General features: G+C 50.1%; 7 protein-coding genes across 7 annotated transcripts; 1 reads left to right on the plus strand and 6 right to left on the minus strand.

Moving 5' to 3' along the window:
• Positions 1–243: 243 nt before the first annotated feature.
• On the minus strand, positions 244–1,422 carry N7477_006268 (uncharacterized protein; the record flags this gene model as incomplete). Its single annotated transcript, XM_056967931.1, has 1 exon — positions 244–1,422. The coding sequence occupies one exon, from the start codon at positions 1,420–1,422 to the stop codon at positions 244–246; it is 1,179 nt and encodes a 392-aa protein (XP_056820727.1).
• A 476-nt stretch (positions 1,423–1,898) lies between these two features.
• Positions 1,899–3,465, minus strand: N7477_006269 (putative carboxylesterase; the record flags this gene model as incomplete). The annotated part of the gene is made up of 2 exons (XM_056967932.1): positions 1,899–3,191; positions 3,238–3,465. The coding sequence occupies 2 exons, from the start codon at positions 3,463–3,465 to the stop codon at positions 1,899–1,901; spliced, it is 1,521 nt and encodes a 506-aa protein (XP_056820728.1).
• Positions 3,466–3,806: 341 nt separating this feature from the next.
• Positions 3,807–4,216, minus strand: N7477_006270 (uncharacterized protein; the record flags this gene model as incomplete). Its single annotated transcript, XM_056967933.1, has 2 exons — positions 3,807–3,872; positions 3,923–4,216. The coding sequence occupies 2 exons, from the start codon at positions 4,214–4,216 to the stop codon at positions 3,807–3,809; spliced, it is 360 nt and encodes a 119-aa protein (XP_056820729.1).
• A 1,119-nt stretch (positions 4,217–5,335) lies between these two features.
• Positions 5,336–6,839, minus strand: N7477_006271 (aldehyde dehydrogenase family protein; the record flags this gene model as incomplete). Its single annotated transcript, XM_056967934.1, has 2 exons — positions 5,336–6,742; positions 6,801–6,839. 2 exons carry the CDS (start codon positions 6,837–6,839, stop codon positions 5,336–5,338), a joined length of 1,446 nt encoding a protein of 481 aa, XP_056820730.1.
• A 726-nt stretch (positions 6,840–7,565) lies between these two features.
• Positions 7,566–9,070, minus strand: N7477_006272 (amidohydrolase; the record flags this gene model as incomplete). Its single annotated transcript, XM_056967935.1, has 4 exons — positions 7,566–8,349; positions 8,397–8,641; positions 8,700–8,863; positions 8,914–9,070. The coding sequence occupies 4 exons, from the start codon at positions 9,068–9,070 to the stop codon at positions 7,566–7,568; spliced, it is 1,350 nt and encodes a 449-aa protein (XP_056820731.1).
• Positions 9,071–9,379: 309 nt separating this feature from the next.
• Positions 9,380–10,483, minus strand: N7477_006273 (glycoside hydrolase family 88/105 protein; the record flags this gene model as incomplete). The annotated part of the gene is made up of 1 exon (XM_056967936.1): positions 9,380–10,483. One exon carries the CDS (start codon positions 10,481–10,483, stop codon positions 9,380–9,382), a length of 1,104 nt encoding a protein of 367 aa, XP_056820732.1.
• A 608-nt stretch (positions 10,484–11,091) lies between these two features.
• N7477_006274 (uncharacterized protein) lies at positions 11,092–12,878 on the plus strand (the record flags this gene model as incomplete). Its single annotated transcript, XM_056967937.1, has 4 exons — positions 11,092–11,276; positions 11,332–12,324; positions 12,373–12,584; positions 12,637–12,878. The coding sequence occupies 4 exons, from the start codon at positions 11,092–11,094 to the stop codon at positions 12,876–12,878; spliced, it is 1,632 nt and encodes a 543-aa protein (XP_056820733.1).
• Between the last annotated feature and the right edge of the window lie 102 nt (positions 12,879–12,980).

Here is a 12,980-nt window from a genome sequence, read left to right on the forward strand (position 1 = left end):
GAAGAAGCGATAGGACGGAATTGTTGCTATGATGTTGCTTTGAGCCCTTACGAGGCATGAGAATGAAAAAATTTGCTTGCATTACGTTATGTGCTACATCATGATTTCAAATTGAACATAAGGTACAGAATACACTGGCGATGTTAGGCCCTCTCAGTAGCCGACCACCTCTTTACCTCCAGACAGACTCAAGAACAAAGTGACAGTAAAGAAATAGTCAACCGTCCAGCGTCGCAGTGCAGCTCAACTATATATGGCAGTAGTCTGCAACAAACTCAGAAGTTGGGGCACCTTTGAACCTGAGTACTCTATACCGAGTACTGCAGGACCCTTGATTGGCTTGTCGGCATAAAGCATATGAAGACGCTGACCTGGGGACTCATACATGACAGGCACCTTCTGAAGATCTGGAAATGAGAGCACTTCCTTGGTCGGGGCATTGGCCCATAAATAGTATAGGGAGATATTATTCAGAGCTGAAAAATCTCGGCCGAGGTCCTGGAGCACAGCGGTCCAACTGTCATCTTGCGCCAACGAGACGTGGTAAAAAGTCAAGGTTGAGAGGTTCTCCCGGAGACGCCCTAGTATTTTGATAAGGTCTGGAGCCCTCACCAGAGTTCGGAATAAGGCTAATTCTTCAAGTTGGGAAAATACTGCCGTTTCAGCTAGCTCATGCATGAACTCGCAAGCTAAATCGTGAGACCCAAGATTGAGCAGAAGTGTTCTCAGGTTTGGCGCACTCAGGATCAGTTCAAGCAAAAAGCCGAAATTGTCGAGCGTCAGGTATTGCTCGAGAGATAACTTCTGCAGATTTGACCAGACCAGTTTGAACTCGGGTTGTCGGTATAATAATTTAGGCAAACGGCGCATGTCCATAATCAATGTCCGGGAAAATTTATTTGCGTAGATTAGATGGAATGACGAGACCGGTAGTTGCGCATCAACGATAAGGGCAAAGAACACCGCGACCGCATCAGTTATGGTGACGCGACTCATATCTGGGTGTCCTTCGGGGTATCGACAGAAAATGAAGAATGAGCGACAGTTGGTGAGTTTATTGATGAGATTATCGCGCAGACGACGAATCGCCTCGATCTCCATCGGAGCGGATAAAGAACCCCATGGATGACGATCCCAAACCAGACCGCGACCGACCCCATTCTGAAGCATGAAAGCTAAGCCTTGTACATAAGGCCGGAGGGCCTCGTGTTGTGAGACTCTGTCGATTCGCTGGAGACTATCGTCGGAGAGATCGGTCTTGATGGAAGTAAAGAACCGTCGCGCGAAACAATGAAATGTCTTCTTTTGCAGCTCGCGACAGGTGAAGCGGAGGTCGAGTAGACTTTCCCCTTCGATGTCATTCGCGATGAGCTCGACAAGCTCAACAGCTAATGTAGGAAATAGTGCCGTGCCTGGTTGCATGCTGCAGATATAGAATGTTTAGGATGGCAAATGCCACATCGCGACCACGAAGGATGCACCCATGATGAATCACCAGGTGGAGCGGTGGAGCTTCCCCGGATTTCCAAGGAATCAGCCGAGTATCTGTGGCTACCCCTCACTTTGCCTAAGCTGAGGAGAACGGGATCGGCCGGAAAGGGAAGCTGACCGGGGCGAGGGAACCGGGATACAGGGAAAGACTGATCGACCAGACAAAAATGAAAGTCCAATGTGGTATTAGGCGGCCAAACTCGATAGAGGCGCTGAATAAAATAAAATTGTCCCAAATACAATGTCCGAAGTATCAAGGTTCCCCCAAAAAATCACCGATGACATGCCAACGCGGCCTGTGTAACTCGGTACAGGCAAATAATTAGTGCTCCAGGGCCGCAGCCAGCTTCATCCACATAGCACATCGCTCGGTTTGTTGCGGAGGAACCTGTTCCATCTTTGTTGAATTAGTCTCGAGCTTCAAGCGTTGTCCTTGACCATCCCCCCCAAGATTCCCATGCGGGCGCGTTCTCATTCCGATACTCGTTAGGATTAAGCGCTTTGATAAAGCTAAGGTAGTAGCCCATGGTGATGGGGATAATCGCAGAGTTGGTGTTGGCATAGGAGTAAGTGGGCTCATTGGTTTCTCCTATCCCGAAGATGGCAGGCAGGTCGAAGACGTGAGGAACTCCCATTCCATTCGCGAGCTCAGTCGGGTCTCGAACATTGAAGCGGTAGTTCCATACTTGCTCTGATGAAGAATATAGAGACATGCTGGCAGCCATGTGATTTCCTGGGCAGGTGAATGTTGCCTCTCCGTAAGCTGCAGCTGCGGACGGGAAGTATGCCGCATGTTTTGGAAGAGGGTCCATAAGTGGATACTCGTTGTTGATGGTATCGAGCTGGGCAGGACTGAGTCCTGGGTAGTTGTTCTTCATGAACTGTGCCACCTCGGACTCACTCGTCGCGTTAAATGCAAAATCAGTGCCCTCGTCGTTGTCGTCGGTAACAATGAGAGGGACATGAACAATCTTGCCTTGTTCGAACGAACTGTACAAGCGATCCTGGACCAGATCGTCATCCACCACTGGAATAAAATACCACAGCGGAGCAGGGGCATCACTGCCGCCAGGAAAAGGCTGATCGATATTGTGTTTTTGAATGGTGTCGATATCAGCCGAGCGCAGACAGGAAAGAGAATCTTCGCTCTCATCGCAACCAACGTCCTTCACGAAACGCTCGTACTGAAATTCCATTTCTGCAACAGTCCGCTGTGTTGGCCAAAATGTAGACTCAGCTATAGCTCCGACGAAAAGATTGTCATTGCGACCACCATATGCGGTGAGATGATGCGCTACAGAGCCAGATCCTGATGAATCGCCATGGATTACGATGTGGTCTGGGTTCCCGCCAAAGTGTCCAATATACTTTCTCACCCAGTGGAGCGCCTTACGCTGGTCGAGCAGCCCTGTATTAAGACTGCCATTCTGACGCACAGCTTCACTTGAAAGGAAGCCCAAAGCACCAACGCGATAGTTAAAGTTGACGAAGACGATGTCGTGTCCCGATTGCTCGACAACTTCGCTCCCGTTGTAGTTGGCATTGGCGTTGTTCGCGTATCCGCCACCCTGAATGAACAACCACACGGGGAGATTCGAACCATTGGAAGCGTTCGCAGGCTTCCAGACATTGACGAACAAGCAGTCTTCAGCCAAAGTACCGCTGGAAGTTTGTCCGACGCCGACGCAGATAGGGCCGAACTAAAACAGTCAGCCTATTCTGAAATAGCCAATGGGGACAACCGACCTTTGACGCGTCCAACAGATTGCTGTTTGTGTCAGGATCTTCCGGTGCTCGGAATCTCAAGTCTTGAATTGGAGCTTTCGCATATCTCATGCCCAAATACTGGTCCACTTCATTGTGCAGCGTCACCCCTTGATAGCGGTTGTATCCCAGATCAATAATCGGACCATTTGGTAATGACTTGGCTGAGAGAAGGCCTCCAAAGAAGCTCACAATCAGTAAAACGGACATGTGTATAAACATTTGACTGTGTATACTTCCGGTATACGAAGCTGTCCGACGAAGGTCCACATCTGGGCCCACGTCTTGGCTGACGCCATGCCATAACCCAAGATATCACGTGACTTACCCGCGTCGACCAGCACAAGTATAGAACCCACGTCAAGGTTTCTAATTGAGAATAGGACCCACGACACTCAAGAAGGATGATCGAACTCGACACATTTCAAACGATCCAGGTATTACGAAGAAACTTGTAAACTGGAATGATAATGGTACAATTGAGACAGATTATAATACATGGCCCATTCACTGGCTTCTATATCGTAACTCATAAACTCATTACTGTCAATCTAGTAAACTCGGTGAGCATGACTACCGCGGCCATCAGTGCCGTGCATGCGACGAGTTCCGGCAGCCTATATCAATCATCAGTACCTATCCAAAACCAGGAGGAAGAAAGACATACCTTGACACCGGGACGATGAGTCAAGCTTCCTTTCAACTTCAACATGGCTCCAGAGACCTTATCACCCATAGTGACCTTGCGGTGGTGATGTTGAGGGGTAGTGGTTCCCCAGTGTCGCTTGGTGGTGCGATGAGTCGAAGGGCCGTGACGGGTGGTGGTGGTGGGTCCGTGGCGGGTAGTGGTGGTCTTAGTCTTCACGGTCTGCTTTCGAGCACCGGGGCCACGGAGACGAGTCATCAGCGAGGGTTTAGACTCGCGAGTGGTGGTAGTAGCTGGGCGACGACGGTGGAACATTTTGTATGTTTGAATGTTTGAATGATGGAGAAATAGTATTTGATATAGTTGTGTCTGTAAACAAGAGCATGAAAGGTGGGTGCGACCGTATTAAATAAACAAAGTGCTTCACCAGATATCGCAGAACCTGATACTCTATGACAGCAGAACTAACGTATGCCAAGTGCCATGTCGCAGTGCAAAACGAAGTTGACAGAAGTTGACAGGGGTTGTATGGAGTGGCGTCGAGCCGGGACGTCATCCGTGGAACATCGGCGTCGCCGATCACGACTATTCTGTGTCAGGTGGAGAGCTACTGGCCAGCTCCTAAGAATGATGTGGCTTGCTCATATCAAGTGGCGAGGATCTTCCCTAAATGCAGGGCTTTTAATGTAAAATATGGCTGATCCTATATTTGATAAGGCTACTACACCATTGTGAGGTGACATCATAGCAGTTGGACCCGTGAACACTTTACATGTCTTTGCAGAGCCAAGATATTTTTGGATTCTCTTTGAAAGCTACACCTGTACCTCGTGCAGAAAAGTACTTCACAGCTCAAGCCACCGCCATCATAGACATGGTATCAAGTAGTGTCGTCACCCTTACTGTACCATGCGTCGCAGTACTCGACATCAACTTGGTCTTACGACTCCATGGTTTGGATCATTCACACACGCCATGAATGTCTGGTCTGCGACTTACTATCCCAGTGCTTGCTCCCAGAGTCCTACCTCCAAGCCAGATTCGTTCGCGACCGCCCTTGCGTCTACACGCAAGACGTAATTCTTTGGCTTCAATGCAGATGTGCACGGTCTCGATTTTTGGTGATCATCACGCCAACCGTTGAGATTTCCAGAGACTAGCTTCATATAACAATTTTCACCCAACATCACCTGGGTCGGCTTCCTTCTCTGAACTTCAAATCTCCCGTAGAGCGAGATCCATGGTATAGAAGGCAGGATCATGCCAAATACTTGAGCAAAAAAAATTTGAAATGGTAATACACAGCAAGTTGTATTGACAAAATTATTGGAAGAATGATTGTGCTGTAGGGAAAATTCACTCGTATTGCCCTTTTGCAAGCAATTATAAACTAGGAACAGTAAAAAAATCCGTAAAGAGCTACCTCCCGGGGATCTAGATGCCTCTCTTCAACCACTGCGTCTGCGAGTTGCAATAAGCCAACAGGCCACTGAGGCCCCACTCAACACCCATACCACTTTGCTTATGACCACCAAACGGCACCTTAGGGGAAACATCAAAGTGCGAGTTGACCCAAACAACACCCGCCTGGAGCTGATTAGCCATGCGAGTAGCCCGCTCAAAATCATTACTCCAGACTGATGCACCAAGGCCAGTCTCCAGGGCATTCGCCTTCTCAAGGACATCGTCCTCGTCGGACCATTTCATGATGGGAAGGATGGGCGCGAAGGGCTCCTCTTGGACGACGCGAGATGACTCGGGCGGGTTGTCAATGATAGTCGGGTGGATGAAGTATCCGTGCGAGTCCTCGATCGAACCACCCAGTACAGCCTTCAGATTTTCAGTTGTGATGGAGCTAAAAAGCGCCTTAGCTTTCTCGTATTGCATTTTGTTCTGGACAGGACCGAAGAAGACATCGGCCTCGTTGCCGTCTCCAACCTTAAGCGTCTTTACGAAGGCGATCAGCTTCTCCAGGAAGGCGTCGTAGATTCTTTCGTGAACATAAAGACGCTTGATCATCATGCAAATTTGGGAACTGCAAAGATAGGACAGAATACCAATTTTGGGAATGATCGCGTCAATGTCCACATCATCGCAGATAATAGCAGGGTCATTTCCGCCAAGCTCCAGGGTCACTCGCTTAAGTGTCTTAGCGCAGCTTGCCATCACCCGCTTACCAGTTGCAATAGAGCCGGTAAAGCTAATTTTATCGATACCAGGGTGATCTGTGAACATCGGGCCAAGGCTATCATCGCCACTCAGACACTGAATTACACCCGGAGGGAAGAATCGAGTCGCCAACTCAGCCAACTTTAAGCCACAATAAGGAGTGAACGGCGAAGGTTTAATGATAACAGCATTACCAGTGTAAACAGCACCGACAATCTTGCCCATAGCAAGGAGCACGGGGAAATTCCACGGCACGATCGCACCAGCCACACCCATAGGCGTATAGCGCTGAACAATCTTCAGATCATCCTTCTCCTCGATAACGTTCTCCTTGATTTCAATTTCACTCATGGCCCGAATCCAATTAGAGGCCATTCCGACCTCGGTAGCGGCTTGGTTCAGTGGCTTTCCCTGCTCCATGGTGAGGGTCTTAGCGAATGCATCGGCGTTAGCGTCGAGAGCGTTAGCGTAAGCTGACAGAGCGTTTCGACGCTCGGCAAAAGATGTCTTAGACCACGTCTTGAAAGCATCGCGGGCACATTTTACGGCCCGATCGACATCTTCATGGCTTGCGACTGGAACTTCAGGGTTGGGTGTGGAATTCGCAGGGTTGATACTGTGCCGAGTCGTAGAAGTTGAGGACAATTCGTTGTTTATGATATTATGGAAGGTCTGTCATAAGATTTTTATTAATCTATTCGCGTCTCAACATTTGATGTGTTAGACTCACAGTAAAGTCCAAAGGACCGTTTGTAGCAGTCTCAGCCATTGTCAAAGAGAAAGATCGGCAATTCTCAGCAATTGCAAGAACTTGATTCAGTTCGTCAATCCGAGAAGATCGCTTCTGTAATTCAGAATAAGAGTCTTGGTGAGCAGGGGCAGTCTCACTACTTAAATAGCCGCAAGAGGCTCATCAGAACTAGACCGTATTCATACGTGAAGCCAAGCAATTTCACGACTTCCATCAGGCCGTGAGTTGGTTTTGACCAAGAGCCAAGCTACCCCACACGGGGTCAGAAGATCTTAGCCCAGGGACCTACCAGAGAAGGGCAGATTGTAATGCCCCCGATTTTATCAAAGTTGGCGCTGCATGTAGGCCAATCATTGGATAGTGTGGATGCGCATTTGGCCAGTCAAAGCATGGCGGAGTGACTGATCCGTCGTGTGGAAAAATGCGGGGTTTCGGGGCTCTAGGAAGGCCAATGCTGCATGACAAACGTGAATATCGAGAAATAAAGAGTTTATTTTGGGCTATCGGAAACTTCGGGCCTCAAATTCGGCAGACAGTGTACGGCGGGATCTATCTGCGGCAATTAGTCGGCGTTTTAAGGTTGGGTTCGGCGATCTGAGCCACAAGACCCCTGCAATGTAGCGGCGGGGGTGGCTTGGCTTATTATCATGTAGGTGAATGGGTTGGATATGATTCGACCTGCGCCGTGAACGTAGCTTGAGAACGATTCAGATAGATGCTGGGGTTGCCATACTTCTACTTGAACTATCCTGGTGTCTGCTCTACAGGCCAACGGCCCTGTATCTTACTGGAGAGACCGGCTCTCTCCACAACTTCCCGGCTTCGCTTCCTTGCCTCCAAAACAATTTCCTGCTCGTTCATCGTCAGTAACTCGCCACCTTGCACCAGCACCTTGCCATCCACCACTACGAGCTCAACATCGCGTCCAGTGGCGGTATAGACCACTGCACTGGCCGGGTTGAACCAGGGCTGACTGTGAATCCCGCGGACATCGATAGCCACGAAGTCAGCTTTCTTGCCGACTTCAAGACTACCGATATGATCATCCAGTCCAAGAGCTTTGGCACCATTGATGGTCGCCATCTCCAAAACCGACTCAGCCGGAACTGCCGTCGGCTCATATGAGATGCTCTTATGAATGATCGCAGCAAGTTTCATCTCCTGCAGCATATCGCAGGTATTGTTGCACGGGGCGCCATCAGTCCCAATACCGATATTAACACCCGCCTGCTGCAGCTCAGGTACCCTGCATATACCCGACGCCAGCTTAGCGTTGGACGTGGGACAATGGGCGACATGGGCGCCTGAAGTCGAGAGTAGCTCGATGTCCGAATCATCCAAATGAACCATGTGCACCAGCACCGTCGACGGACTCAACAGTCCCACCGAGTCACAATAAGACATAGGTGTGTGATCCACCGAAGCGAAGAACTCGCGATCGGCCTTGACCTCAGCACAGTGCATCGTGACCGGAATCCCCTTTTCCCTCGAGAGCGCAGTCATCTCCTTGTACAGCGCGTCGGATACCCTAGAAAGTGTCAATGGTTTTAGGATCTATTAAACGTAGGTGCCTACCCTCCAGAAGTACGAGCTCCAAACCACACACGGATACGGTCATTAGCAGCACCGTTCCACTTCTCCCACATCTTGAGTGTTCCTAGCAGAGATGTTTCCCTATCTTCAACGAGGCCCGGGTGCATAGCCCAGGCGTCGTCTTTGGCGTACTTGGCGATATCCATAACAATTTTTCCCAGGCAGCCTCGAATACCGGATTCTTGGACAGCGCGAGCAAGGCCATCGAAGCCATAGCGATCGGCAAACTGCATTCCATTAGCAAGAATTTGAGAATACATAATCACCGAAAAGTTGAGAGCGTACCATGCTCTCGAGGAAACAGGTGGTACCCGACTTGAGCATTTCGCCAATGCTCAGGCGAGCCGCAGCATACCCGTCAGCCTCGGTGAAGTTACCCTGCAGCACCCAAATGCGCTCACAGAGCCAGGAGACAAGCTCCATATCGTCGGCAGTGCCCGGAGAAGCGTCTGAGCGGTATGCATGTGGGTGGAGATCAACCCAGGAATGAGGATGCGACCGGTCAAATCGAGCTCGTCATCCTCAGGATACCGCATTTTCAGCAGAGTAGTCTTGCCAATGTCGGCAATGGTCTCGTCGGTGACGCGAATGGCACCGTCTTCGATGATGCGACGAGAGCGATCAACGGTGATTATAGTGGCGTGGGTGTACAGCATGGCGGCGTTGGGAGAGTGGATTTAGTGGGTGAGTGAACGCGGCTTTGTCAAGCCTCACAGTATGCTGAGATGAGGCAAAGAGAGTTGTGCGTTCTACTTATGGGCTACTGTGCCTCACTTCGCGCAGCTCGGAGAACGCCGACGAGGGGCTTGCGATAAGCGATAAGAGGACATCGGGCAATTGCATGCGTGGAGTTCGCCGAACATGTTGGATTTCTTTCCGATATGATTCTAATCTCGTGATCAGTTGAGGTCATTGATATCTATTTCATTCTATTGCGTCTAAAATCTTGGAACGGAGTAGAACAGCTATAGATAGGTCCACAAGTATTCTCCTAGCGCCATGATGGCCATCGCCTGTCCATATGGCATGGAGGTGAGGGGGATGTCCTTGTAGAATTGGAGACTATCACCCATTCCTGTTCCAAAACTGGTGTTGTGCAGCTCACCATTCTGATCAATGTCCTTCATTACCGCCGCAATGGCCTTTTCAGCGACCGCCTTGTACTTTGCGCCAATGTACCTCTTCCGAACCGCCTTGAGAAGACCATAGGCAAAGCCAGCAGTCGCGGAGGCCTCCAGGTATGAGTCCGGGTGATCCAGGAGAGTGTGCCAGCCACCAGACTCTGACTGTACGCGCCGAAGAGCCTCGCATTGCGCTTCTAGTGTTTCAATGAGGTGCAAACGGATAGGATCGGTAGACTCCAGCCCGAGCAGCTCGATGATTTCCGGAATCGCAATGCTCACCCAACTGTTCCCGCGAGCCCAGCGTGCATTCGCAAAGTTATGACCACCGTCCTCAAAAGTCCAGCCGTGGTAGAACAGGCCAGTCTTCGTATCGAAGAGGTACTTGATATGGGTGAGGAATTGCTTCTTCGCCTCGGCGACATACTCGGGCCTATTGAGCAGTTTTCCAATCTTCGCCAGCGGCATGACGGTCATCATCAGTGTATCGTCCCAGAGTTGCTGGTAGTTCTCCGTAATATAAGTGACATGTTGCATGCCGCCGTAGCGGGTGCGCGGTAATTCGTGCATTGCCCACTCAGCCCAAGCATCCAGCCAGGGGAGATAGGTGACATTGCCGGTCTTTTCATAGACATAAGCAAGAGTGAGAAAGACGGCCATGGTGTTGATGTTCTTAGTGGTGCCTCCTTCCGCGAATCGCGCGGCAAACCAGTCCTCAATGATCTTCAACAGCTTCTCATCGCCGGTCATCTCGTAGTACTTCCAAACGCCATACAGGCCAATGCCGTGAGTCCATTCCCAACCAGCCCAAGATTTTGTATCAATAACACGACCGTCAGGGAGGTAGAGTGGAAATCGCCCAGTCTCATCTTTGATATTGACGAGGCTGTCAATGAGCAGATTCACCGCGCGGTGGATTTCAGGCGCCGGGGGACGCGGCGCAGCCATCAGGAGAGAGACTCTTGGCGTCAATGTTTGGGCGTGATTGTTCGCTGTAGAAACCAGAACAGACGCTTTTTCTTTTACGGTCAGAATCTCCCAGACAAATAAGGCTCATAAGTAGTCATGAATGATTTGCGGAAGAACTGAACGCATCCCGCGTAGGCTAAGACGAGCTCGGGGTAGTGCAGACCGAATGCGGGCGGGCACAGGTGTCAACATTGGGTCGACGACGGTACATCGCGGCGCTAACGAGGAATCAAGGCGGAGCCGAGGGCTGGTGGATTCGTTCGGCATGATACTTCCCCGGATTGCCCCTACGCTTCGCGTAGGGGCCGTCAATGGGAGGGGACTTCGCCCGCCAAGAAGCCGGGGAAAGCAAGCGGCGGGGTCTCAATTGGTCTGAAGGTTGATAGACGTGTTGAAATGATTGGAACGAGAGATTCATGGCGCATGAAAATTCTTGGTAGTTCTTAGCTCATTGCTACAGCTTGAGAGGAGTGGATCGTGGCTTGGACCCGAGATTCTTTTCCATTAAAGGTCGGATGGGCTGGTCCTAAAATGGGTCCCGATACACTGCCAGACTTGCCCCTTCAAAGCTACTAGTTTCATAAGGAATGGCCAACAATAAAAACTCTGAATCCCGCCTGGGAATCGAGACAGATACAGTTCAGAGTCACCAACACGCGATCGAAATGACAGACCCCAAGGGGCAACAAGATATCTCTCATGTCGAGCGGGTGTTGTCACCGGAGGATGACCTGAGAAAAGATGATATGGATTTCTCTCGTGTCGATAAAGAGTGAGTGCTGTCTGCTGATTGAAACGCATGGTTCCTGAGTGACTAACAAATGTAGAATCCAGATGTACGCATCCCATGGTCGGGTGGAAGTCGATGAAGCGACCAACAAGCGACTGAAGAAGATGATCGACAAACGTGTGCTTGTGGTCATGATGTGCACATACTTTCTACAGGCCTTGGATAAAGGAACCATGTCATTCGCCTCTATCATGGGTATCAAGGTTGACGCCGGCTTGGAAGATGGACAAAAATACTCCTGGCTGACCACATGTATTTACATTGCTGTTTTGACTGTGGAGTGGCCGACCAACTGGATTATCCAGAGAGTTCCGATCGCAAAGTACCTCGGCATCAATATTTGTCTTTGGGGAACGGTCCTCGCGATGCACGCTGCATGCCACAACTTCGAGGGCCTTGTGACTGTTCGTACTTTACTGGGTATCTTTGAAGCCTGTTGCCAGCCTATATTTGTCTTGCTCTCATCGATCTGGTACAAGAGAGAAGAACAGGCCGCCACGGTGACCTACTGGTACATGATGAACGGGGCTCAGCAGATTGTCGGTGGTCTGTTGGCCTACTGCTTCACTCTGATCGGAGGTGACAGAGCACTCAAGTCTTGGCAGGCATTGTTTCTCTCCTACGGATGTCTTTCAGTCCTCTGGGGACTTTTCGTCATTTGGTGGATGCCCGACTCCCCAATGCGTGCCAAGTGCTTCAGCGAAGAGGATAAGCATTTGATGATCGAGCGACTGCGAACAAATCAGACGGGTATCCAAAACAAGCAATTTAGATCTTATCAGGTGTGGGAGGCCCTCAGTGATCCTCAAACCTGGTGCTACTGCAGCATCCAGATATTCACGACCCTGCCTACCAGTGGTCTTGGCTCTTTCGCGGGAATTATCATGAAGTCTTTCGGCTTCAGCACTCTACAAAGCCAGCTTCTAGCTATGGTATTAGGCTCATACATCATTATCATCCTGCTAACTTCGGCATGGCTGGTAAAGAGATATAACCAGAATCTCTTGGTGATGCTCGGATTCGTGATTCCGTAAGTCCTCTGACCAGGCTGATGGCGACTGGGAACTAACAGCCACAGTTCATATATCGGCACCATTGTCTTAATGACGGTCGAAGTTGGCTCATTAGCAAATAAAGTAGGCTTGCTGATCAGTTACTACATCACACTATCCTTCTGGTCCGCCCAAACGCTGTCTCTCTCAATGGTCTCCCGTAATATCGCCGGACAGACCAAGAAGGCAACCGTTGTGGCCGCGACGTTCATCTCCTGGGCTGCTGGCAACGCTATTGGTAGGTTGGCTCTCTCCATCACGTAGATTCGCGAATCTGACAATAATTCTAGGGCCCCAAGTGTTCCTGGACTGGGATGCGCCCCGGTATCATATCGCGTGGAGTGTGCATCTTGCATGCTACGCATGCATGACTGTGGCTGTGATCTTCCTGCGCTTCTATCTGATCCGAGAGAACAAGAAGAAGGATGAGATGCTAGCTGCGGCAGGTGTTGATGCGGCTGATCCGAATCTCATCCATGCTTTTGAAGACAAGACTGATCAGGAGAACTTGAACTTCCGGTACATCTATTGATTAGGTATGCTATGAAGACTAGTTTGGGTCAAGATTAGGTCATGCGCTGGGTAGATTTTAGCTCAAGACCACCTTGTTAATGATATCAAGTTTGAAATGCGA

The sequence above is a fragment of the Penicillium maclennaniae genome, assembly GCF_028827695.1.
Source record: "Penicillium maclennaniae strain IBT 15551 chromosome Unknown utg000006l:1.0-2513246.0:1.0-2515036.0, whole genome shotgun sequence".
Lineage (NCBI taxonomy): Eukaryota > Fungi > Ascomycota > Eurotiomycetes > Eurotiales > Aspergillaceae > Penicillium > Penicillium maclennaniae.